Source organism: Egretta garzetta, unplaced genomic scaffold, assembly GCF_000687185.1.
Source record: "Egretta garzetta isolate BGI_Z169 unplaced genomic scaffold, ASM68718v1 scaffold81, whole genome shotgun sequence".
Taxonomy (NCBI): Eukaryota; Metazoa; Chordata; class Aves; order Pelecaniformes; family Ardeidae; genus Egretta; species Egretta garzetta.
This window is the reverse complement of record NW_009258671.1, coordinates 2,786,356-2,813,986: the sequence shown is the minus strand read 5'-3', so window position 1 is coordinate 2,813,986 and position 27,631 is coordinate 2,786,356. Positions and strand designations below refer to the sequence as shown.

The following is a 27,631-nucleotide window of genomic DNA, read 5'->3' as shown; positions in this document are numbered from 1 at the left end:
CTGCAGCCAGAGTGCAGACTGGGACCTGGGGGGCTACAGGGAACACAAAGCTCCTTCAAAATGGTCTCCGGTTCCCTCGTGGGCACAAATTCTCTAAAATACAGGCCGTCTGTTTGTTGTTGTGTAGCGGGACGTGTTCTACAGCTAGCGTAACAAGAACTCATACTATGCTATACCCCATTACATCCACTCACACTTGCAAACAGCCCCCCCACGCACACATATATGTTGGCAGGATATATCAGCATTCATATAAAGCTTTGGAACTTCTATCCCTCAGCATTAAGAGCAAAGCTACTTAACTGGTACCTTACTGTTAACTGCAAATGTGCTTTAGAAGCAGCATTTCCTTAGATAACTTTCTTCTGTAAATATCACAGTGACCATAATATATCATTAAATGTATTTTGCTGAAGTGCGCAGCCAATAACCCTGGCTATATATATATTTATTTATATAATTCCACCCACCCCCGAATCTCTTGAAACAAAGTCTGTAAAAAGCCGGTGTCGCAGTGTGAAAGCTTCCTTGAGCATAGGAGTTTAAACAATGTACCTCACCATAAAAAGGAAAGAGAAACAAATTAAACAGCTGTAGGCGCATTATCCCATACTTCTACAGTGTTGTGTCTAAATGCTGTGCTGGCTTGAGAAAGAGTCTGTGCACGAGTCAATCTGTCTTAAAATACTGCTGTAAATATTGTCATTGGTTCGGTTCTACAGTTGTGTTCTCCTCTTCATCCCTCTTGGGCTTCCCTTTCTCCTCCTCCTCTTCCCTGATGGCCTGGATTTGTTCTGAAGATTGGTGCAGTGTGGATTGCTCTGTGCCTTGCTTCTCTGTCCCGGCTAACCTCTCCTCGTCCTCAATGACTTTCTTCCACATTTTATGGTTCTGAAGCAGGTGCTGAGTGATCTGGCAGTAGATTTTCCTCCTCTTGAACTTCTTTCCTGTAAAATACCGTGTGACATTAATGTACTGTTTTCTGTGAGAGAAGGAGAAGGGACTGGAGGTGTAGGAAGCAGACACAGTGTACTATGACATATAGGAAGTCCACCAACAGATTTTTAAACACAAAAACTTAAACAGTCTTAAAATTCAGAAAAATGTGCCTCTCCAGACCTCCAGGAAAGCAAACCGGTGTCCTGCACAGTTTGAGCCCCAGCTTCATCCTATCATAGGCTGCATGCTGTTCCTGGCTATGCAGCTCACAGAGCCATCTAGTGCTTGAGTGATTATGGATAGAATATGTTGCTGAGCCATTTCTGCCTTTTTTTTTTTTTTTATATCAAGTATTTAAAGACTCTGACCAACCTTCTGCATAACACACACATTAAATTCTGTGGCTGCCGCCCCACAATGCATGCCTGCTGATTGCCACAGAAGAAAAATCCTGATTTTGTTTTCTTCGCATTTTACTTCTGATCTGAGCTGTAGAAGGATAATAAATGAGCAAGCATTAGTAATCAAAGGAGGAAACCCATTCCTATGTTCCTTTTTCAAAGTCAGAGATTTACCACTCCACCATCACAGTGGAGATGACTTTAAAGCCCTTTCACAACATTGCTTTGGCAACAGAGTCTGACCACTGAAGAAGTAGTCATATAGCCAAATACTATCAGGGAGCTCACTTGCCTTTGGTTTTGAAGCATCAGTCCCCTGCTGTTAACCTATAAAATGTTTTTGCCACTGGTAGTTCTCATGGCTCCTGACAGAGCTGCACTACAAGTGTTTTGCTGTCTGAAGTGTGGTTTTTTTTCTGTGTCAATACAGTCTGTCCAACACAGATTGTTAACTCCTTAACAGTACAAAGCTTGAAAATTTTCCCTGGTCATTAACAGTGGCAATGGCAGTCACAGAACTGAAATAATAACCCCTCCAAAGACAACTGCTGATTTCTTTTTTAAAGAAGGTGACGTAGAGGAACGTTTTGTACCAAATAAATTTGCGTGGATTAGTATTTGCAGGTTGCCTAAAGTATGTCTGTGTCAGGATCCAAAACGTTTAGCCCTTGAAGCTTTTGAACTGGAAACAAAGAGCTTTTCACTGAGCACAGACCAAATCCAACTCAATCCTTCATTAGAAAGCCCTTGGTTCCCTGTAGGAAACCTTCAGGTTTAGCACTAATAAGAAACCCCTACCCTGCCAATGCTGCAGCAGGACATTCTCTCCTGGGTTTCCTGGGTGACCCCGCATCTCGCTGCTCTCCACAGACACCAGCGAGCACTTGCTGTAGTGTTAAAATTTGTCTGAATCACTAAAGATCAAGCCTCTTTAATTCTTGTACTTGCATCAGAACTTTGGGGGAATCACATGCTCCTGTATAATAACAAAAACTACTTTAAGCTACCCTAAGGTTTTATAACTCTTAAATTTATCTCAACTGCTCTAGTGAATTATCAGGACCTAGGTGAAGTGTTTTCTGCCACAATTGTATTTCCACCTGCTTAAAAGGCATTTCCACCAAGAAAAAGATCTTCAGCAGCATCTAAACCACTCTTAGTATCTATGCATCTGAATTCTCAACCTTTTATTTCACTTCATTGAGAAAGTTTAAAACATCCAAAATTGTGTTGATCATAGGTATACGTTTCTATTGACCTGTAAGACCCCTATATTGACACAAAAGATGCCATAGATTCCTGATTCAGATCCACACAGCCACAGAGAATTACGGGAACTGGAAGAAAATCGCTTGTAACACGTCGGTATGGCTGAGATGAGCACCCCACATTTGGTAAGAAGGAAGTAGGAAGAATTTGTTTGGATATTTCAGAACTTCTGATACATTCATTTTTAAGGTTTTGAAAAAGACAAAGAGCCTAAAAGCACCAGGTTGAATAATAAAGTACTGTCACGGAATAGAATGTGAAAAAGAAAACAGAAGGCATCTAAAAAATGGTCTGTTTTTAGTGCGACAAGGTTTAATAATGGTCTGTGCTATTAACCTGGAAGCAGCATTGTTGGACTTGACTAGCAGTGATGCAGAAGATAAGTGAATACTGAAATGAGGTGAAAGGAAACTAAGGAATTCAAAGCAAGGTTAGACTCTCCAATGGATAAATGAGAACATCCTTCATCTTTCTTTTTAATACAGCAATATCAGTTTCAGGCTTTGGGGTCTATGTTGGTTACTAATTGCATATGCTTTCCCCCTGGTAGGAAATTCCATAGATGCCAATCTGCCACAGGAGCATGTGGCTCTGCCTGCTATCACAGAGCTGATAGACCATAAGGTGCTAAAACAAACCTCTGTGCTATATAACAATGTTTGCTGTTCTCAGCAACAGTTTTTGTGCATGTGAACCTGCTAAACTTAAAATATGTGCGTGTGTGTGTGTGTGAATACCACCAATGATTTCTTCAATACAAACTGTATACACCTGGAACTTAATAGAGATAAAAGGTCAATTCTGCACATCAGGAGATGTAGATTTTAGTTCCACATCCTTATGTGACTTATTGCAATCATCAGATCTTTCCGCTTCTCAGCTTCCCCAACAGAAAATAGGGATGATACTCAGTAGGGCATGAAAGTGTGTGGGAAAGAACAGAAAAAGCGAGGCTGTTAAGAGAAAAAGCTATGTATCAGTATTTCACTAGTACACTTAAGGCCGGTGCTTTCTAGAAGGATTAGATGTGGGGGAGGGAGAGAAAGATGACCTGGAGGAAGGAAATAAAATAACAGTAGGAGGAAATTCAGAGGAAGGAGGAACATGAAAGAGAGGAAAAGGTAAGGCACGCAGGATTAAACTGGTAAAAGAAACAGGTCTACAGTTGCTGCCTTTTCTCTTAAAAATCACTTATAATGAGTTCCTGAGATCTCCTTTCAAGGTACAAAGTTTTCCTCTCAGTATGACAAATGTTGGCACTGTTGGCCCTCTGGAGGAGAGGTGGAAGACTATCAGCTTTAGATACTGATTAGCCAGAAGGGCCAAGTGATGCAGCTCCCAGCACACAACACAGCAATGCTCAGTGCTGATTCTTTCCCCATTCTTCTCCACGCATTACTTTGAAGACACTTGCATTAAAATACTTCCATGCTGCTTTTACTGCATCACCATCTCAGAGCCTCATTCTATTATTCCTGTACATCGTGCTAACTCATGGAAATGGTGAGCGTTTTCCTCAGAAAATCTTCTCCCAACCATCCTTTCTTCATTGCTGCAGTTTACTAACATCAGCGCTGAAATAGTCTAAAAAGCCCTCATGCACAAATGGGTGATCCCCCATCAGAAACCTCAACCGAAGGTAGAAGCGAGTAGTAGATATGAAGAGCAGTGTGTATCAGTCCTGAAACCATGGAGCGTCTCCATTACCAATGTAACTGGCTACATGCCAGTTTCACTAAGGACAGCACTGAATCACTGTAACTCTGGATAAGGCCCATGTTGAACCTGACCACCTCACGGTCTCTATGCTTTTACAATGAGGGTGCTTAGTTTTGGGTTATGATATAAAACTTGCTCTGTTGGAAAATACGATGTCCGCAACTTACTGGATTCAGCATTTTCACAAGTTTCCATTTCTGCTGTTTCTTCTTCTTCATGCTCATCAGTGTCTCCTGATTCATCACTATCTTCTATCCATTTTCCTGGCATCAGCCCCGCTGAGTCATAGGAGTTACATAGTGGTCCCACAATGTGAGTGATGAAAGATTCCTGGAGGTGTGCCAGCTGAGGAGCAGAGCGATCCATGAAAGGACTGATCGGCAAGCCCAGGCTAGCCTCTTCATCACCCTGGAGATGAAAAATAGCGGTAATTTTTCTGAAGTAAATGAAACAAAACCATGTCACGAAAAGGAGTAATGCACATCAAACCAATTAAAAATGATGAAAGAAAAATAATTCAACTCTAATGTCACTTCCATACCATGCCAGCATGACATTACTACAGGGCCATCACGTCAAACAGTTAATTGAAGTTACAGCTCTCTTCTCGTAAGAGGACCCACTACCAATACTGTGAATTTAACAAGGATGTTAGTTGATGACTGTGCAAAATGTTGCCAGCCACCCTTGTCCTGTACTTTGCACTGTGAGTTTGAAAATTTGCAAGTCGTTATTTTCTTTCTTTACATTATTTTCAAAAAAACCCCTTCTTATTTTGTGATTGTTAACTCACAACAACCTTGTAGTCAGCCACCTGTTTGCAGGCAACAAGATTGCTACAAGCAAGGGCTATCGCGTTTAACTAGTTTTCTTATTAATTTTGTCCTTACCACACGTAACTTGGAGAAGTCCTCTTGGCTTTGGGTCATAAGTATTTGTTTCCTGGGACTATTAGAATGATCCCTATGAAAGCAGGGTTACTCAGAAGCAGTAAATCTTTCCCATAAGGGTTTTTGCTAGCTTTACTTGGGGAGACAGGGTAGAGAAGAGGTATAGGAAGACTTTTTTCTCTCTCCTCTCATGATGTAAAAGAAGGTAAAACTTTCTTGCAGTACCAAGTCTGATATACTCAGTCATCCCTACCACAGCGAAGCTTCTGGTGATAGCAATGAGTTTTCAGACACATAGACGTGTCAAGACTGGATGCCAGCTCCCCAAGAAAAAAATCTAACCCCCCCAATCAAGCCTGATATGCAAATTAATGTTTTAATACAATACAGAGTTCTATATTTGAGAACATAGATTAGAATTTGGAGAGACATTTTCAGTTTCCATTACATTACAGATTGCCTGAATTTATCTCCTCGTAACCTAAATTTTCCAAAAGTCATGCAAAATGTATCTGATCAACACCCTGTTAATATCCGGGAATGCCAAAGAATGAGAGTTAAATTTTGAAGCATGTATGACAAATATCTTGGTTCCATGTGTTTTGTTTTGTTACTTTTATGTTCCCGAAATGTTATGTTCAATCATTAAATGCAAAATATTAGTGTTAACAAAAAACTGAAACATGCCACCCATTCTTGAAATAGCAAGCAATTTAAGAAGAGGTGGCAGCTTGCTCTTCTTTATAGTAGCACATCTGAGATTTCCTAGTTGTGAGCTGTCAGTAGTGGGAAGAAAGCTGACTACTGAAATGTTTACAAGTTCTTTTTTCATGTTCCGTTAAAACATGTTTTATTATGTGAAACATCTTGCAGTGCATTTTTTGATTCCTTTTAGTAGGTCTAACCTGTCTTCAAATAAGTATGCTGAGCATGTAGGGGGAAGAAGAGGAAACATACTGTAACAATATTGCATAGCATTTTGAATGTCTCTATGCAACATGTTTTTAATAAGAAGTTTTTATTTATGAGGGAGTTAAATTCTTCAAAGGATTTGGTGTTTATTAAAGGGAATTCAAGAAAGATATTTCATTATTTTCACAGCATAGGTTGAATATACATATGTATGCTTTTTGGTAACAATGCCAGGGAAATTAAAACTTCCCATAACATTCTCCTTTTTAGAAAGGAGAAAATGAAGACTTTTCTCTTCTCAGAAAAAATCTGATGATCAAAAGCATGGTGAAGACGGTTTGATAAACCTCTCATAGCATATTACACTAAAGAAAATCAGATTTTAACCTATGTTAAATAAATTGAGAATCTAGTTTATCCTCCTTAATGCCAAAAGTAAGTCTTAGGAAGAAAACATTCTCTGTTTTCAATCCCATCAGTATCCTGTCAGTGTGGCAACTCATGCCATACAAAAAAAACCCCAAACCCAAACCAGGAAATCCATGGGGATATATTGATTTCTCAATACAGTGAATACACATCTCCAAAACCAAACCCCCCTAATATCTTACTGACTACCTGACCTCTTGGAATTTGGAAGCCAAAAGTTGAAATACATTTGCCCACAATCCCCATGCCAAAAGGAATTCCATTAACAAAGGTAACGTGTTATTCTGAATCAAATTTTGCAGAGAGGATAAATCTCAAATGTATTTTTTTAATTACAGGATTATAAAAAAGATAGTCTCCAACAGTCCTTTGGAACAGCTTCCAAGAGCAGGAAAACATTAGTAACACACCTTTCTGACCGATGGAAAATAACCCAGATTCCTACTGTGGAACAGATAACACAGTGTCCTCCCACATGTGTTCCTCCCAAGCTTGATCCAGAGCTCACTATCCAACACTTTGATGATATTAATGTACTGGAGCACTTAGTGCCTTCTGACGTTAGTTATGTTGGATCAAAGGAGAGTCGTATCGTACATCTGATTAACAGGTTTTGTCTGCATGCAGTAATCACCCATACAAGCTATGATCATCACCAGAATTAAGTGAAGTACAATTTGTTGGCTCAGTTGTAATGAAAACAGACAAATATGAAGAAAAGCATTTCTTGAAAGAAAATTTGAGAGATGAAGGTTGACTGTCGTTACAGGACTCTCTTTCTTTAAGAAAAAATTAAAAGAAAAAAATGGAACCAACTATATATGTAGTGTATGTAAGGGTCATTGTTCTTTCTTTTTCTCGGGAGATCTGAAATAAATGAAGGAGCTTCAGGTCAATGTCTGAATTTTGTCTCCTTTCTCATTTCTTTACATACTCCAGAAGGCAGCAGCAGCAGAAAATCCTGTTTTTTTCCAAACTATAAGTACAGTAAATTAAAGGAAGAATGAAAAGGCTTTAACAGGGATTAGTCTGAGACTTTAAGATACTGCACAGCATCCCCAAGAAGTCTGTGGGGTGTCTAGTTCAGTGATTTAGCCTCCTTGCTTCCTCTCAAAAAGACAGGATGTGGAGTTTCGTCTAACCAGCACATTCAAAATATGTTCCCACTTGGGAAACAGAGGAATAGTGTGGGAATGGCCCTGTCCTTTGCACTGAGCAGGGATAAATAGGTTATAATGAGAAAAGGTTCAGTTAAGCGCTCCCTAACACCTGGCAGGAGAGGACCAATGCCTGCCGGTATTCCCAGGTCTTTGTAAATCAATCTGTGGTGTTCCTCCTTCCTCGTGTTACCATCATCTGAGCCTTGTATAATTAGTGCAGTTCTACTGACAAACCTTCTGAAAGCTGTAAGTGTTGTCTTAAAAAACAAAGTATGAGTCAGGATCAACATGTAGGGAGCAGATATGGTTAGTCTGTGAAAGTCAGTGTTAACGGTCATGCTCAGTACATGAAGGTTCTGTGCGTGGGAACAGAGGCATGGCCCACAGGGAAGCTAAAATAATTCCTCCACTCTGTTTAGATCATCTCAACAAGGATGTTGTGTCCAGTTTTGGAGACCACATGTCAATAAAAGTGTGAGCCACCTGGAATGACTGCAGAGGAAAGCAATGAGAACCAGCTGATGTCCTGAAAAGATATAGAAGGAAGGATGAAAAGATACTTTGCACTGAAGAAAACTGAAAGGGAGACATGATGACTGCCAACAGAAAAAAAAGAGGAACGGAACACTTGTTCGCCATGTCCACTGTGAAGACTGTGCCAGACTGGAACAGTTAAACCTGTAGAAACCCCATCATCAGAGGGTCTTTGAGGACACATCAGAAGCTTCAGAGGCAAATGGACTTTCACTGATCCAGGAGAAGGATGGACTAGTCTACCTCTAGCCATCCCCTTCAGCCCTGTTCTCCATGATTTTCACTCATCCCCACCACTAGCGTGCTGCAGGACTGTTTAACACAAGATGTGCAACCAGCAGATACCACTTTGGACATGCATTTATTTACCTGTTCATAAAACTCATTGACAATGCCTTCTGTCCACTGCAGATGCAAATCTTTGCATTTTGCAGGCCCGTTTATGTCAGCCAGTTTGATGCACATCTGGCAAACCAGCAAGCGGTCATTCTCATTAGTCCAGTCAATTCCAACATCATCATTCACCTAGTAGACAGAAAAAGGAAAACCATGACAGTAATCCTGGGTAAAAGGATGCATCCACAGAGGAAGTTCTGCCCTGGCATATCTTACAGTATATTTCACTATTTAACAAAATCACAAGGGTAAGCAGGTGAGCTAACCCAAGGTTGGAATTTACAATCAGCTCTAGAGCAATATATAAACAGAAAAATAAGTGAAAAACAACAAAGATTGAGATAAATTATGAGAAATTAGTATTTAGCAAATAATGTGCCTGTTTGAAAGCATTTGCTAGGAAAACAAACAATTGCAATCTTTCCATGACATTTTCCAAGAAGTTACTAATTGATATGTAAAGACAAATTACCATCAAATGCCATGTTGATTTAATTGCAGTGTGAAGACGCATGTTCCCTATTTGATCTAAGTATGTCTGAAAGTATTCCCTGTCTTTTTCCTTTTCTCTATTTTCCCCATACCTTCCACAATAAAAAAGTGATATATACTATCAACTAGTCTAAAATAAAAACGTCACCTTAAAGAATCACAGAAAGGTTGAGGTTGGAAGGCAACTTTGGAGATCATATAGTCCAACCTCCCTGCTCAAGGCAGGGCCAGCTAGAGCAGGCTGCTTGGGATCATGTCCAGTTCGGTTTTGAGAATCTCCAAGGAGGGAAGCTCCACAACCTCTCTGGGCAACCTCTTCCAATGTGCAACCCCTGTCACAGTAAACAGGTCCTTCCTTATTTTCAAATGGGGATTCCTGTAGTTCAGCTTGTGCCCATTGTCTCTCGTCCTGTCAACGGATACCACCAAGAAGATGCTGGCTCCATCTGCTTTACTCTCCCCGTCAGGTATTTATACACATGGCTGCATCCCATTAGGTCCCCTGGACTTGTGTATGTCCAGTTTGTTTAAGTGCTCCCTAACCTGATGCCATTCACTGAGGATAAGTCTTCACCATTTCAGACTTTCTCTCACACCTCAGGGGCCTGGGATTCCTGAAGACAGGTCATAGCCACAAAGACTGAGGCTGAGAAAGCATTGAAGGACTTAGGACTTTTACATCTCCAAATAGTCAGCGATAGCAACCTTTACTGCCATTAGCCACATTTTCCCATCTCAGCCTTTTCTCCTAGAATATCTCCTAGCGTGGGAGGGGCTGTTTTCTACTGTCCACTTAATTTTAGAAATTCAAATCCCTCTTTGAAACACAGCTTTAATTCTCAAGCTTGTGATAATTGAAAATGGATAGAAAGTTGTTGTGCTATGACTAGATGAAATGTCCACGCCCTCTGTCAGCAGGTACCCTGCCCCATACAGCAGTGGGCCCACATGGTGAAGGCTTTGCTTTTGGTGTACATGATCCAGTATAACTATTGTCAGAGAACAGTAAGTGCTCCAATGCACTGATATCATTAAAGTGTCGGACAGCGAGCTTCCTTCATTATTCTTTGTTGGTACTTTCCAGACTGCAAGTTTTCTGGTGGGAGGATGCTTACATTACATGTGTTTACATCGACTTCTGTACAGAAGGGTCTCTCTGACTGTAGCCTCAACATACCAAACTACAGTTCAGCATCCCAATCAATAATGTGATCATTTAGAGCTGATTTTATCAGTTACAGCATTTCCACCCATATATAAACATGTCAGGTCTGCTCTTTGAGACCACTCATACAAAAGTTTTTGCCAACCAAACATAAATAATCCCTTTTTACGGCAGAGATTACTCTGGGAAAGCCAGGCTCAGCCACAAGCACTGGTTAATATGCTCACCTTCTCCTCCACTTTTTATTCCATGCATGACCATTTGACTATTCAAGCAATAAGAAGAGAGAAGGAGGTTAACAGATGTCCTTACAAATCTATAGCAAGCTGACAGGATGTGATATATCAGACCATTCTCCAATTTATCTGCAGTGTCTCAGGTATCACCTTGCTTTGTTACAACAGTGGTTACACCTACTGTTGTCCAGCCTGATAGATTTAAGACAAATTTAGTTTTCAATATCCACAATTTACACCTAGTACTTTGGTCAAGCTTGTCCTCTTCCACAGTTAAGACAGTTAATCTCTGTGGCAAAGCCACAGTAATCACTGGTTTAGCCTGTCTTGTTTCATTCCTTACTTGTGTTCACAGAAGTGAAGGTTTTGGTCCAAACTGTCAAATTTAAGGGATGCATTCAGACAGCCTAAACTCCCCGTGCTTTGAGATGAGAATCTGCCAATACTGTTCAGTACTTTAGAAGGAAATTAGGCTGGTGAAAATGATCCCAGAGTTTAAAATTAAGACCTAAATAAACCCCCCTGATATTACCAGAGGTTTTGGGACATGACTAGCAGGGGTGAAGGAGTTCAGACTTTTACAGATCTACAGATCAGTTCTCTGTCTACCCTGGACCATAATGTAAGGCCTTTCTTTACAGCTTCTTAAAGCCTAACAAAGAGAGAGATGTTACAGGGAAATGGAAAACAAAAACAGTCACAGATATGGAGGCCTCAGAATTTCAGAATACAGGTCCATCTTAAGCAATACCACAAGAAAACATTTTGTCTATGTCACCAAAACAGCTAGGAGGTCCTAGCGCTGTATGAGAAACACACTGTGCTTGGTGTGTTTCTCCCAAGGAACAAAAAGGCAGTACCAGTTCCAAGGGCAGGTATCATCTAGGTAATGTGCCAAAAGCTTTGATGGATGATGGAGTTTGTTAAAGTAAGTTGATAGGTGGTGATTTCCAATAAGGTAGGTTGAAACTGTACAATAACTTCTTAAGAATGGTTTCCCAGGATTGCAATTTTATACTCACTGAATGGAGTGTGCAGGAAATATCTTTAGTGACCTTTCTCTGGGGTTTCCCCATTTGAAACAAAGTAGGAAAGAAAGGTTATGCTTTCATTGCATTTGAAATTAGAATTTCAATATTGTTACAATTTCTATGCTTTGATAATACAACAGTACGATTAACCCCCCCCAAAAATCACTTGAAGTATTTAGCCATTATGGAAACTTGGTAACATCTTTGATTTTTTTTCCCCGAGTGCTTTGCTAAGAGGTCTAAAGTGCCAGTGACCAAGAAAACGATGTTGAAAAGTAGGATGTAAGTGGGATTTACATTCAAATAGTCCATAATATCCTTGGCCTTAAACCACTTTCTGAAAAAACTAAACATGTATAAGAAAATAAGCTGTGCCACTAAATTTAAATGAGTAAAAAAATAACAAAGTGACAGATTACTATTCTACAGAATGCTTTAGAGCAGCCAAAAGGACATTCAGAAGAAAGAGCAACACAGCAGCCTTTCTAGCCTTTTCACTGTGATGCTACCAAGCCCCACAATTGTTTCTGACCATTCACCAGAAGCCTGAAACAATTTTCTTACCTTGGCGTTGAATTTGGCAACAAAATCAAAGTGTTTCTTCAGGTCAGTAGCCAAAATTGCCTCAATGACGAGGAAGCGGAAATGCTTGAACTCCACGTGGTCGAGGTTGACCAGGAAGTTGTACTCTGGCCTCGACATGAAAAGGTTCCAGGCAGCAGCGGCATGGTGGTTCTCCAGGACGGAGCGGTCGTTGTACAGCACCGCCTGTGAAAGCAAAGCGGGCAGTGGAAAGCTGAGAAACCTCTTAGCAAAAGAAACACTGCAATGCAGAAATGAGAATGATGTGGGGATGATGCATGAGGGAGGTTGAGGTTTGGTTGATTTGTTTGTGGTTTTTTTAAAGAACTTCTGGAGGTTTGAAGGTGTGATTTTGGCAGACCCCTGAATTGTTGTGGTGGTGAAGATTTATTGGAAGACTGATTTGAAAAATCTGTGTTTTTCATGTTCAAGGGTCTTCAGTTCCTGACTGAACTACGTCATATGACAATAAGATTATTCTGTTTCAGGCCACAAATAAATTACTAATATAATATCATAGAATCATAGAATGTTTTGGGTTGGAAGGGACCCCTAGAGGTCATCTAGTCCAACCCCCCTGAATATAGGTGTGTGCTTCCCTGTTTCTCAGAATTAACCTCACTTAACAGGGATCATTGTCTTTGGCATTTGTACCTCGGAATTCTGTCCATACTGGACTGGTTCCAAACACAGAAACAAGTGAAATTCCAGTTTGCAACCTGACAACACACACTCAGCCTGACAGATTTCTCAGTGCTAAAATCCAAAATTGGTTAAATCTTTACCAAAGTGCATAATTCTCACAGTGATGGCAATTCCATTCAGAAACTAAAGAAAGGTCTAGACAAGGGAATTCAGGAGACAACCATCCAGGAAATCTCTCTACTTCAGCAGAATTCAGTCTTCTGGCAATTTGGTTTATGGAAAGAAAAGCTTTTGGAAATATACGTCTATGTAAAATAGATACAAGTTTTGTAACTTTTTACACAAATATATACAAATAGGTTCCAGTGGCTTTTCACTTCAATTATATTTTTCTGTCATCGAGAGATGAAGAAATTCAATCCTATCCTAAAGTATAGAATCTATTCTTTACCCTAGAGAACAGGTTGCTGAAGCAACTCAGTTTTACAGCCCATCTTGCTTAACTGCACAGTAAGCATTTGAGATAGATATATTCTGCTACCCAAGCCCAGCTCTTGAGGCCAGATTCTTAATACAGCCACGCTTTATCATTACTGGAAGCTGATACTGCTTGTCATGCAAAAGAAGAAAAAAACTAGCTGCCAAATACAAGTTCTTCAAATTTCAGATGATATCAGATTTTAAAAACCCCACAAATGACAAACCAAAACCCGCCAAAATAACAAGAAGAATTTGATTTTTTCCCATTAATTTATTTTCAAACTAAGGACAATACATTAAGGCTAATCATCTAACTTCAACCCTTGTTGATTTTTAGAACCACAAAGCTATAGCACTCATTTCTTAACAATAGATTTAAGGATAGCATACATCTTTGATTGGTCTATTTACCTGGCCAGAGTATCAAAGTTCTCAATTGCAGAAAGATATTACAAGGATGAGAAGTATTACTATCAAGTTATAGACAGGAACTGATACAGAACAAGTTCAGGTGACTTGTTCTTGGTGAGAGACGAAGTCTGGATCCAAGTTGGAGAGTAAATCTAGAATTTCTGCACCCCTACTCGACTTCTCACCATTAAGAGAGTTTTTTCTTTCCTTGTCCATAGAAATATTTTTCAGCACACTATGCTGAAGACAGGCAGGTCAGCTATGTGAAGTAAGGAAAGATGATCTCATAATTAAGCCAATAAACAGTGACTCAGAATTGCTGAATTCAACTCCCAAGCACTGTCAGCAACTTCTGTGTAACCTTAGGTAAGTCTCAATTCTTGATTTATAAAACTGAAATTATTTTCCACACACTCCCCCAGCCCCAATAGATGCATAGTGTAAAAATACATTCATAAAAGACTGCAGCTGCTCATATTCTACAGGAACAACAGAAAATACGTTACAATCATGCACAAACTAACTTGCATGGAGCACTGTCAACTATACAGGTGCTTTTTTATTTTATTTTACTCTTTCTGTGCCTTACTGGGTAGAATAATTCTTCCCTTATTTCACAGTTACCGATTCTCTATCAGTCAGCACAGCACTAGCTTCTCCTTCACTGAGACATTTTATCAGTACACTTCTTAACAGCTCTACTAACTGAGAGTTAGTGAGGGTGGTGAGGGTGTGTAAGAAGACTCTTATCGGTAATCCCCAAGTGAAGTGATTATTTCTGTCACTTTGACAAGCTGTTTCAAAATATTTGGTAGACTTGTGCTTAATGGAAGCCACAGGCACCACTGGCAAGGAAAAGCTGTTACCAAAGGCCTTCCAAACTTAATAGCCACAGTGCTTGAGATTTATTTACCTGAGGAGCACTTGTTGCTACCAAAAAGGCATTGGTCCTTCCTGGATGATCATAATCATGCATGGCTGCAGCTACATAAAGAGCCATCAGTTCAAGGGCAGGGATGTTGCCAGCTAGGCATCCATAGCTGTCATCTGTAGGTGTGTATGTCTTCGAAAACACATAACCCATATGGCCATGAGTGATTCCACTGTCAGAATCTAAGCAGAAATAAATAAATTAAACAACAAAAAAAATCCTTGCCACTTTTTCAGTGACATACTGAAACAGATAGGATAACAAAGTAGGCAGAGGAGCAAATTTACAATACATACCAGAAAAGTAAACACATCCTGACCTCAATGCTTTCTGATACTGTGCACATGATCCAGTGCAGTAAGACACACAATTGGGAAGGAACAAATTCTGATCCCATCTGGGGATCTTCCAGGCACCCAGCAGAGCCTGTTGTCAAACTATGAAAGTTACTAGGAATAAGCCATGGGTTCATGGCCATCCTGGAACTTTGTGGGCAACTCGATCTTTGCCCTCTTTCCTCTAATTTATTTACCATATAGATTAGTCTATGAGACACTGACAGTCCTTAAAGCAATGGACTACCATTTATTAATTCAGTTATGGTACATGTTTTCCAATCCAAAGGTCTAGACTTCAGATCTTTGCTGACGATCCTCTTAACAGCCTCTTTTTGAAGTAGCTTGAACATGCCTGTCAAGGCAGATACTGAGTGAGATGCTTTGTTAATTTAATCTGCTTGGATGGATTCATGCAGCTGAAAAATGTCTTTCAAATAACAGAAACCACAAAGCCCCGAAACTTAACCCCTTCCATTGCACCCATTTCAGCTCACCTACAAAGCCTCCAACATAATAAATTGCTAATAAAATTTTCCAGGAATAAAATGTTCCCTGCCCCACCAAAACATCCTGAAGAGTTTCACAAATGATGGGTATGTGCCACACAAACACCACCAAAAAAACCAGAAGTGTAAGTTGTTTCTGTGGAACAAACTCCTGCTTTTCCAGTAACTCCCTTAGAACTCCCACAAAATACAGACAGGTCCTCTACTTGCTACAGCTGAACCTGGAGAATTTAATATGGAGTAAGAATAGCTTCCTGTAAGGAGCAATCATAAAACAGCAGACGAGTGGTCTTGCAAACTAGTTGCAAACCGGTAACAAGTCTCTTTCTTTGGAGACGGTGAGGAAAGGCAAAGGAACACTTCACAACAGCCAAGCAGCGTCAAGAGCATGGCACTACCTGCATGCCCCAGCAGTTTTGTAATAGCAAAAGAATGCAGGGTTTGAGGATTTAAAAGTCTATGCTTCCTCTGAGTTGAAAAAGACTACTATTACAGTTTTCCTAGAAAAAACCTATTGTGAAAACCAAATGGTAACAAAGACCTGTTGTTATGGGTGACCACAAAGGCTTGCATTCACACATCGTTAAATGTAAAGTATTATGTTTTGGAGGACCAATTCCATTCTCTTCAAAGTTATACAATCATACCTTACCACCTTCAACCTCCAACGTGCTACTATACTTGTAAGTCTCTATAATAACAAGTACTGCACGCAATCCTCAATTGTTGGCTTTCTTACAGCAAATTTCATGACAAAAACTAAAAATACAACACATATACTTGCACATTTAAATATACCTGAATCGCTTGCTGACCCATGATCATTAATCACAGTTGGGAGTCCTGGGATGGGCTGAGTAGTAAGGTACCAAACGGCATGTAGAACATCAGTTGCATGGGTTCGGTTGTGATCTGTGATACAAAACAAATGACCCTGCTATTAAACATGAAGGATATTTCCGACAGAGGGAAATCAGCACCATCTAGTGGGTACCGCGTGGCAGTCAATTGAGCAGAGAGAAATCAAACATTACCACAAGCGTAAAAACCAGCTGTATTCTGTAAATGCTCAGTTTCTCTTTTAGAAAAGTTGAAGCACATTCAACGGTATGTCTCACACCAGTCAAGAAAGAGAAAACAGTAGAGAATCAATGGGATCTGCAGTGTAGGAAACTTTGCAAAGAATGTGTTAAACAGGGAGCCTGACCTGTGCTACCAGCTCCAATCCTTTACTCCTGCGGTTGCCTTTAGCTAGTTAAATACCATCGGCTATGTATACACAGTTAACCCCTGATTCAAATTAAATCAATGGGAAAATCTCACCCCCTTCAGAAGCCAGATTACACCTAGCTCCTAAATACAAGTCAGGTAACACTTACCTGACTCTGCCTGAGCAAGTTTAGATGCTGTGCTAGCAGCTGCACTGCAAAAAAAGTCAAACTCAGGATATTCATACACTGCACAGTTAAACCAGGTTCTTTCTGCAGTTTTCTGGCCAGAGATAAGAGTTTAGGCCCTAGATCCTGTAATCTGGCTTACTACAAGCTTGCAGAAATGAGAGATAAAGTCACCCCAGGGCTTAGACTACCAAATCCCTCAAGGCCAGATAAACTATCCCACAATCAACACAACAGGCTGAAAAAGAATCACATGCTAGTTCAGCACAAAACATCATCTAAACATACACTAGCAAAGAGCAACCATGATGCTGAAAGAGGGGTAATGCTTTGCTGCACCAGGACCAAAGCTTACATTTGCGGTTAAACCACTGAAGGACAAGCATTTCAGCTGGTGATTCAGGCTAATTTTGGGTTATACTGACTAGCTAAACAAAAAGTATGCTAATCTAAATGATAACCTGTGGCTACATTACTGCTGCCACAGTTCTGGAAAGATGAATTTCAGAGGACAAAGCACAAAAATGTGGGACTCCACTGCTGGGTCACCCCCATCTGTAAAACTCACAGTAACTGGCTACATCTCTGGATAATCAGTCATCTTAGTTGGAGACACCTTAGTAATGCCAGTCATGTGTCTCTCATTGGCAGACCCAACTGCTGGAACAGGCTTGATGGGAACAGGTGAAGAACAAGGTTATATTAAGAAGATAATGGTCAAGAACGAGGGTAACACTGGAGATGATATGTATCCTTCATTAGGAAAAATTACCAGCACACAAGTCTAGAAGCCCTCTCTAAGAAGTAATAAGTAAAGTTGACTGGATGGATTGGGGTGAAAAACCCCCCTGTACTCCAAGGGAGTACAATCAACTGGCAGCAAGATGTGTAAGCAACCTATTTTTACACCTACTGCATCCTAAATACACGCAGTGTGAAGCTGACAGAGGGTTTCTCAGCACTGAAATTGAACTTCAACCTAAGGCTGCTCCTTCTGTGGGAGGAGAGGAAGGAAGGAGAAGACTTGGGATGGAGAAAGCACCCTGGAGAGCCTCTGCTTTCTTGCCTCTGCTAGGGGGTGGATAATGCCTGCTGCTGCTGGGAACAGTCACCCGCCCCTTCCAGAGCAGCGCTGCTGAGCCCACATTTCTAACCCCTGCCATCAGTGAGGCAGCAGCCACCAGCCTGCATTTCCTTGGCTCTGGCAGAGGAGCGCTCACCATCTTGCTGACCCTACCCCCCAGTGCTGGAGGCAACTGCCTACTTTGTCTATGCCTAAAATCAGCAGTATCGTGCCTGCCAAAGGCAGACGGGTGTAACACAGAAAGGTTTATTATATTCACAATTTGCAGTCACTTTGCTTACTCACTAAATGTGAGCATAATGTCATGTCACTTGGCCCTTTTATTTACCCCTTGCTTTCCTTTCTTGCTCTCCTTTGTTTTCCCTGTGACCTTCCCTCTAAATACCTATTAGTGACCGCTAGGTGAAATTTTTAACAGCAAAACACTAAGCAGCATAGGCATAGTCATTTTTGGAAAGGACAAAGTAAAATAAGGGAGGAGTGTCCTCTCCCCTGCCTTCCTCGAAGCACTAAGAACATTCTCCTGAGACACTAATCTCCTCACACAAAACCTAGAAGATGGCCCTGCATAGGTGTCTAACGCTTTTCTCAGGAGTAAAGGTTGGATTAGCCTCTTGTGAAACTGGTACTGATTTCATCCAACTGGGATAGTCACCATTAGTTTTGTGTGAATAACCCATTTTTCAGTTCAGCAACCAGAAGAAAGCAGTGGTTAAGTCTGAACAAGTTGTTTCGGTTTTTATCCCTCCACAGAAATGAAAAACTGGAAGGTAAATTAAATTTCTATTAGACAAAATATTCTGCTTTACTAAAATGAAACACACTTAAGAAAAGAGAAGAAAATGAAGGGCTAGATTCACAGAAGTGCCTGAGACTCTATGAATAGTTAAATGTTTCAAACAAAGAGGAATGGCTCCAGTAGGACAGACAGACTGTGGGACATCCACCTATAACCTCCTCAGGCTATAACCTGCTGCTTCAAACCCCTGATCAGGTTCAAACACAAGGAAAGATCTGAAGTTTGGTCTCTCGCTTTCCCAGAAGAGTTCAAACCACCTGTCTGGGAGGTATTTTGACATAGCTTTCCTTCAATCCCTCCCACTGTAGCTGTTCCAATTGGTATTTAATATTTTGAGAGAGACTACATGACTTATTAAACCAATGTCTCAGACGTCTTTCTGGGAGGTGGGAGAAAACAGGGTGTCCTATATTCCTCGACACTGGAGTTATCTGCCAGCTGAAGGGGGTAATAACTCCCCCTCTCCTCCTGAAAAACAAGTCTTTTGCAATTAAAACGGTTTGGTAAATTTGATTTGAAGTAGCAAATACTTTGGGGATGACTGAAAGCAGGTTTTTCAGTGAATAAATGATTCACACTGAAAAATATCAGCCAAGCTGTATTTGCAGGAAAACAGGATGCATTCATCTACTTGGCATATTTTTTTCTGCTTTATAAAGTTCAGCTCGTTTGGTAGCGTAGCACTGCTACTGTGTAAAAATCCACATTGCTTATGGGGGGGAAATGTTTCAATAAACTCCATTTGGGGAACTGTGGTACACTTGCATCATCAGGAAACAGTTCTGTGTATCTATAGTAGCTTTACATAGTTTGAAGCTTGCAGAGAATTTGCCATAAATTATTATGAAACAACATGCAACATTAAATGCAATGAAAAGAAGACAAAAGGCTGTGGTTCAGCACCAGCCTCTGACTAGAGACCCAGCCCTTTGGTCGTGATGTAGGAGAAGAAAAAGAGTAGCTGTTACCATGAGGAAGAAAGGCGTCAATAACAAAGTGTGTGGAAAATACCCAAAACTTTAAGGAAGCATTGTTATCTGCTGGGAATTTTTACTTACAAGGTATCTCTCGGTATCCGCATTCCAAGGCATGAAAGTAGTTCATAAATTCCCTCACTGGTATTTTAAAGGTTTCAAACAGTCCCATGTCTTCAAAAAGCCTGTAGGATACCTGAAAAAACCAAAACAATCATGCTGCTAAATAGACCAGAAAAACTCTAAAAATTAGATATAAGAATAATTCTGTTGAATTAACCCATGAAAACTTGCTTTCCTGGTAGTATCTTCTCAAGTGCATCTGACACAGCTATAGCTGCAGCTAGTTGCATTTCCAATGGGCTACATTGTGGGAGCTCCATAGCCAAACAGACAAACTATTAGTACCAAACAGTCCTCATTCCTTCATTACACCCTTCCAGATGTTCTTCTCTTCCTTTCAGGCATATGGATTCCCCAAATTTTGCAAGAGCCTCAGAAACATACACACATGAAGGAAGATAGCCAGAGGTCCTTAGAGTCTTGGTAAAAACTTCCCCACAATCTTCTCCAAGGAGCATTTGTGAGTCAAATCAATTCCCAGAAAAAGGGGGAACAGGTGGTGGAATGCCAAAAGGAGAGAAACATTCAGATCTTATGCATTATCTCTTTTCCCTCACCCCCATTTTGGAAGTGAAATGGCAAAAGCGACTTCTCCAACAGGATTTCAGAGGCAGCAGGCAGCTTAGGAAGCAGAGCTGCTCCGAGTATTCCTGCATGGAAAGGTAACTGTAGACATCCAGGAGAGGATATATTGGAAGGGAGAATATGATGGATGAGTGAGGGAGCGTTCAGGGAAGATGACTGCTCAGAAATGTAGACACCAGCCGCTGCAGGATGGACACTTTTGAAAACAAGCTTGAACTTGACATAGAGAACAATGGGACACAGTAAAATTACTGCTTGACCTTTTCACTTCTTTCACAAATTGGACCCTGAAGGCTTTCAGCTTCTTTATTTATTTACTGCTGTTAGCTAAATTCTGTCCTTTTGATGCCATCTGTCAGGTAATGATCTGCCCAGAGCTAAGCAATTTAAAGCGCATTTGGAACGATGAATGCTATACCGATAAGAAATTGTTACAAATTATGTTTCATGCTTCACACCTGAATGCAAACCAAACACCTATCCACAGCCATGTCTTTCTGCATACATAGATTGGGACTTGTGAGTTGCACTTCAAGTTTAGTGAACAGGAACTTCAAACGTCCTGCCACTGTGGATTTTTACAGTAAGAATAATTAAAAAAAGGATATGAATTTGCAGCTTTAATGATCTTCAACCCCCCTTCCCCTCCTAGTCATTCCCTACCAGGAAAAATCTGCATGTGAATTAACTGTGGCGCAGCATTGCAACAGGCAGTGATGATGCGGAGACGGGTTGAGCGTGGTGTCTGACACCATCCAGGATGCCCCTCTAATAACACATACCAGACTGTTAGGGTTCTGCTGGTGGCCCCAGCTCTTGTGTCTCTTCCTACCCATAATTGTTAAGTGCCACTAGCAATGCAGTCAGAAAAAAATCACTGCTGGTGGTAATTTCTCTTTGTGGCCATGCCTGTTAGCCATAAAGTGAAAAGCTCTTTATAGCAAAGGAGAGAAGGGACAACTGAGTTACAGTGCTCTGGAAGACACGAGCTTAAAAGGTACGGCCTGTAGAAGGCAAAACTTTACTCTCTGAAAACCCCATGGGATCCTCCTGTACCGAGGCAAACCGAAGAAGCTGCCTGTGTGCGTAATTTGGATTAAAAACTGCACAGAATTCTGTTTATCTATCTGGAATCACGGCTGAAGCGTATCAGCTGGGATCCAAACTTTCAGCTACAGAGAGATGAGGTGTTTTACAGTTAGATCACTGAATGGTGAGTTCCGTATTTCCAGCAAAATATCCCTGTATAAAAAGAGGAAGCATAAAGAAATATGATTCTGCAGGAACTAACCTTACTGGTCTACGCTACCAATACTGGACAGGTATGTTAAAGCATGTCATAAAAGCATATTTTTCCCCCATCCTGGATTTTGGAGGGCCGGAAATTCCACAGCAGTTGAAAAGATGTGAAGCTGACTGTGATGGATATGAATGATAGCTCTTCCCCATGATTTGGAGTAAAATAGTATTATTCTCTGTGTCATTAGAAAGCATAAATAGCCAAGCAAGTAATTCAGACTGTTTTGTAATGTTTTCTTTCTTAGCAAATGGGGAGGAGGGAGGGATAAGGGCGCGTTGAAAGAGGCAGAAAGGGCATTGATGTCTTCCAGAAAGTCAACTAACTAAATTCTTTCATTTAAAAAAGAAAAACTGTGCAGTTTTGTTTATTCTTTGCTCTGGATTGACCCTTTTTAAATACTTGTTTTTTAAAATCCTTCCTTCCCAAACCACATGCTGCTTCATGAGCTCCCTGGGAGTTACCAAACCACAGACTGAGCATGGCACCCTTGCAGCCACAGTGAGGTTCTCATAGCCAGGGACAAGCCCAGGGAAACTCTGATGGCTGCGACGCGCTTGGCAGTGGGTGCTCCGCACCGTCTCTTCCCTCCTGCCTCCATTTTCTGCTTGCCTCTGCTATGATTGCTAACACTGGAATGAATTATTTATAACTCAGATACTTCTGGCGGTGCTGCCTGAAGGAGGACAAGTGCTTCTCCTGAATGATTCCTAATGGAAGCTTTTATGGAAATGGGGATTGTTATTCACATGTAGCTCCTCTCCTGGGTGTTGCAGGCCTACATAGATGGTCCTTGTGCAAAGTTTTGGTTAGCAGTTCCCCGCTCGTTGTTGCAGGCAACACTCCTTTTTTGTCTCTTGTATTTTCTTCCTGAAAACATGTGTTTCTTTTAAGTTGATGGCACCTGGCCTCTGGCTTTGATGAACATGACTCCTCACAAGGGCTGTTGTGACAATGCTGGGAATATCCCATCCCTCAAGGATTGATTTCCCCTCACCCCTTTGTATAATGGCTGCAGTTTCTCTCTGCAGAAGTCATGCATGATGATGAGATGACCAAACATTCCTTTTGGCACTACCCAGGGACCAGCTCATGTGCACTGCAATGAGGCCTCCCTGCCTTGACGCTGCTCATGTACCGAGAGCATAGGAGCATCACCAGCATTTCTCATCTCTATGGGCCCAGTAATAAAAGCTAGAGAGAGGTCTTGACTTCAGCCTTTTCTTTTTCACTTTGTTTGCTTTCCAAAGAAAATGAATTCCTTTTCTACAGGTTTTAGTTTTATAGGGGCTGTAAGAAGTGTGTTAAGTGTGACTGAAGACATGATCTACCTTTATGGCCTGTTGTGAAGCATCAACTCAGCTGGAGAGCTTTACTGTTCCTTTCTGAAATGAGACCAGTATGTAAATTCCTCTCTAACCCCTACCATGCATATTTGTTAGTGCCACGTTTAGAGTGCTTTCCACTGTACTTTGCACAGATGCTTTTACGGCCGCTGACTGGTTTGGGGTCTTTTTATATGCCTAAATCAATTTAACATTCCAAAAAGAAGAAACAGACATCTCAAGCAGCTTTAAAGATGCTAAGCCAGCATTTGCTTTCTAAACTGAATGCTTCCCTAGAGGCACGTGTCAACTCTGCTTTGTTCCATCTCATAAATTTAACCTAGCAAGGCAAACATAGTTAATTCAGCTTGTTAATTTACTTCATTTTAAAGGATGAGTACATTTAATAAGAAAATACAGAGAATAAATCATTAGAGCTTTTGATTTCCTTTGTTCACAATACCCCAGGATTTAAAAATTATACAAGAAAAAGAAAAATACTTTTAGCTAGAGAAAAAGATTTATTTATTTTAGTTCTCTTATTTCTGAAAATAATTTTGTTAGGAACGTATGAGTAGGTGGGGGAAAGAACTAAAGGAACTATCTTTATTTTATGAACAAGGTTGAACTTGCTACATTCTGCTCTTAGGGAGTGGGAGTTATTACAAACAGCTGTTATAGAAAATGTTTAATTTTGATCACAAATATTACTTATTAAAGCTTCACTATTTTTTTTCACAGGCCTCGTTTTCTGGTACTGCAAAACAGATAATGTGCTCAGAACCTGTGCAAAAAGCAGATGTTGGGAAACAGAGCATGGAGCTTTAGTGCAAATTGAGGGAGGCACAGGGGAATTGCTGCGAGAGGTACAGAACTTCATGCAACTTGGTAAAGTACTTAAAACCTGTAGAGGTACCCATATAAAACCAGAACAAATTTTGGCTCATCCGAACTGTTGGTTATGCCATTAAAAAAAAGTTCTGTTTTTCCTTATGTTTCATTTTCCATTCTGTAGTGTGCTTTTCTGTTAGAAAACACCATAACCAATATGAGCTAGAAGAGCATTTTAATCACAAGCTCACTGTCTAGTACAAACGTGTCTCAATGACCATCACCGAATTTATATCAATATCCACATCCAGCCATAGTTTGCCTATTTCTCTAAAATTAGCCTAGAGAGCTTGCAGGCTGGTTAAACATAGCTGTTACTTGCCAAGCTACAGAACGATAAAAGGCAGACCACAGAATAAATTTGAATTCATGCTGAGGTTTTCCTGGTTGATCACCGCATACCTGAATGTAGCTGAGTAATAGTTAACCACCAAGTGACCAAGATTTGATAGGGCATTCTCTGGAGCTTGTTGCACTAAGATCTGCCTGACACACTAACCTCTGTGTTTGGGGGGGTGTTAATTGTCCCACATTATACCAATTAACATAATCTCTTCTTTCCAGTACTCATGACTACATAAAGCCTTGTAAAGTCATACTAGATCAGATTCTCTTGGGTTTTTTTCCCTTCCATCCCTAAATATAATTCCTTGCCTTTCCTGTTTAATAAACCTCAATATTTCTGTAAGAAAAAATGGCTAATTTGTCCATGTGCCAGGAAAAGGGGCATAACAGGGCAGAAATTTCAGCCAAGGAAGTGATTATGGAAGAGACATTAATTGTGCTAGGTAGAGATGGGCTGTGTCAGTACCTGCATTCAACTTAATGCAGAGAACGAAAAAACGATAGTTGAAAGACAGATTAATAAACTCTCACATCCTGATTCATAGTAAATTAGTCTTCCCTATGTAATAATGATATGAATTTACTATCAAAGTACTGACTCTTTAAAGGTTATATGAGGAAATATAGCAAGGACTACTTTTCCCCCCACTTCCCGAGACCTTGCTTTCCCGTACAGCCTGACTGAAATCTCCAGTATAAAAACGGACCAAAGTTCTGTATTTCCTGCATCAACTGAATATATCTACTGGTTAGCCCTTCCACGCTGAACCCCATGAGAAATCCTTTCACTAAGAACTCAGTAAGAGGTGGCAGCCCCTCCTGCAGATAGAAGAGAATATTCAGAAAGGTTTATGTAAACTCATTGGCAGAAAGCAGCAGGAGAAATAGGTGCGTGTTTTTTTCCTTCACATTTTAAAATTTAAAAATACAGAAATTTAAAAGTAAGGAATGTAATAAATCAGAGTTCATACTGTCAGCTTTGAATTAGGTGGCAGGGATCATAATTCATGGGATGACAGCTTGTAAGAACAATGAGCCTTAACACTACTTTGTCTGAATCTGTCAATAATTTAGCCAGTCATTGCAGACAAGAGATCCTTCTTACCTGACTGAGAATCCGACCACATTTCTTTCCTATTTTTTCCACCAAATCAAAGATTGGGAAGTTCCAGCTATTTAGCTGTTCCATCAGGGGATCCAAGTTGTCCATAACCAGAGGCTCAGGAGCAAGTACAGGCTTGTCCTATGCCAGAAGTCAGAATAAAGAGAAATTTTAGTTCTGTGAAGCATCTCATGCAAAAATTTATGCTCTTAAAAACTAAGGTCAGATTAGCATCATCTGTAAGCCAATGGTACTTGACTCAGCTCAGCGGAGATGTCCCCATTTCTACCAGCCCTGCAGCTAGTCACTCTCCTTTATAATTTGTTTCAGCTGAATGAATTAGGAAATTCTGTATACGAAACATCAGTCTCTGAACTTATCCATGAGACACATTCATTCATTCATTCATGGGAATCATTCATTCATTTCCAAGGGAGTCTGTCTTCATTGTAAAATTTGCTGCAGTACAGAGGGAAAAGCATTCAGTTTCTGCTTCCGCATCAGGACCCATTTGTTATAATCTAACACAGCTAATGGAGCTCGGTCTGAGTGAAGACTTGTACTTCTTAAACTGAAAACTACCTGTCTTTCAAGGTCTGCAAATAAAGGATGGGGGGTGCCCCTCCTTTCACATTTCTCCCTGTGTACTTCCTTGAATTTCATTACTACCAAGAAACTGTACATGAGTAAATGCCAAAATATCCCAAGGAAAATACCTTCTCTCAGCATGTCCAACTCCAATTCAACAGTTTACAATACATTTTTCAAGAGCTCTTGCCAACTTATATTTGTTAATTCAGTTGTACAATAAGCTGTGGAAAATATAATTAAACAAAGCTTTCCTTCTACATCTCAGTCAAGCTTACAGCTGAATACAGTCGCTGTGAGAAGATAAGCACTTGTTCACCATACTGCAGTGTTCTTATGTTCAAGACATGCACCAACAATAATATCATGGAGCATCCTCAGACAAGTGTTAATTTGTTTTAAAATAAAGACCACTGTGTATGTTAGCCAGGACTGAAGGCCATTGAGAAGCTGAAGTGGATGAACAGGAAGACTATGTATCATGCTGGTAGTCTGAAAAGATAATTTCTCTTCCTTCCAATCTATTCCCTTTAAAGACAGTGTTAACACAGAAGCCAAACATTTCAGAAATGCCTAACACCAGATCCATAAACTTATATTTATTCATCAAAATAGATGGTTAGTGTTTCACAAGTGGCCAGTGCTTAGCAGCTGTCACACATTTCAGTGGTTCCTTTCAATTCTTGAAATTCAATTCTCTTCCTGCAAGGTAGAAGCCTGCTGCAATTGTTGCTTAAAACCATGGTCACAATCTTTTGAGAGTCCTGGGGTTTTTTTGTGGGGGTTTGGGTTTTTTGGTTGGCTTGTTTTTCTGTTGTTTACCACCCCCCACCCCCTACCCCCCCAGTGTCAGTATACACTCAGTCTATTGTGCAAGTGGAACTTAAACAAGCTACCTCAGGTGGTATTAAGGGATGCAGAATGATGGTCTCAGGGGTGTACGTCCTACAGACGGATCCTTTCCGTGTCTGCTCTTTGGAGCAATCTGTCTCATCATCATTTTGTACGATATCGCTGCTGTCACTGTTGTTGGTCTCATAGTCAGAAGTGGCTTGCGCAGGATCATCTACAACACAAATCAAAAAGCTTGTTGTGTGAACAGCAAGGATTGCATCAAAGTTATCCTGTGACCTTCTGAATAATAGCAACAGGATCTCTGACTCATAATACATATGTGCTGCTTGGCTGGGTCCAAAGTCAGACAATCTGTCCAAAGGCATTAAAGCATATACCCTGCAGAGTGTAAAAAATGGGATCAGGGATTGAAGAGTGAGGAAAATTTTGAGGACTGTTATTTCAACTGACGAGGTTAGATAAGGGAAACCCTTTTTCCTTTCTATTTTAACTCTATTCTTCATTAGCATTTTGCACATGTTGTACATACAAAAAGGAAAGCAGCCCCAAAGACTATTTGTATGGTCTCACCTACGTATGTTCTCCTTTTATGACAGACAGTGAATGATTATTGAATTTTAAGGGATGATGAGTTTTTGATGGACAAAAAAAATTACCTGTTCTGTTCAGGGGGTGTGCGGTACCATCATTTCTATCTAGTGTCCCATCACCAGCTTCTATCTGGTTATAGGGTCTGCCACAGCTGAAATACATCAAGAAACATGCACAACATAAAGATCCATGCACATTGGACAGCCTTA

At 40.5% G+C, this 27,631-nt stretch overlaps 1 protein-coding gene across 1 annotated transcript in view; it reads right to left on the bottom strand.

Annotated features, from left to right (window-relative positions):
* Nucleotides 1-702: 702 nt before the first annotated feature.
* PDE3A (phosphodiesterase 3A) overlaps nt 703-27,631 on the bottom strand; it is a 95,044-nt gene continuing 68,115 nt past the window's right edge. The window contains exons 6-16 of the mRNA XM_009648696.1: nt 27,488-27,573; nt 26,900-27,042; nt 26,058-26,066; nt 25,392-25,529; nt 19,805-19,916; nt 16,265-16,378; nt 14,605-14,804; nt 12,138-12,341; nt 8,623-8,778; nt 4,496-4,736; nt 703-947 (exon numbers count right to left, since the gene is read on the bottom strand). Of these exons, the coding sequence (XP_009646991.1) occupies nt 703-947; nt 4,496-4,736; nt 8,623-8,778; nt 12,138-12,341; nt 14,605-14,804; nt 16,265-16,378; nt 19,805-19,916; nt 25,392-25,529; nt 26,058-26,066; nt 26,900-27,042; nt 27,488-27,573 (1,648 nt within the window). The remainder of the gene's footprint in view (nt 948-4,495; nt 4,737-8,622; nt 8,779-12,137; nt 12,342-14,604; nt 14,805-16,264; nt 16,379-19,804; nt 19,917-25,391; nt 25,530-26,057; nt 26,067-26,899; nt 27,043-27,487; nt 27,574-27,631) is intronic.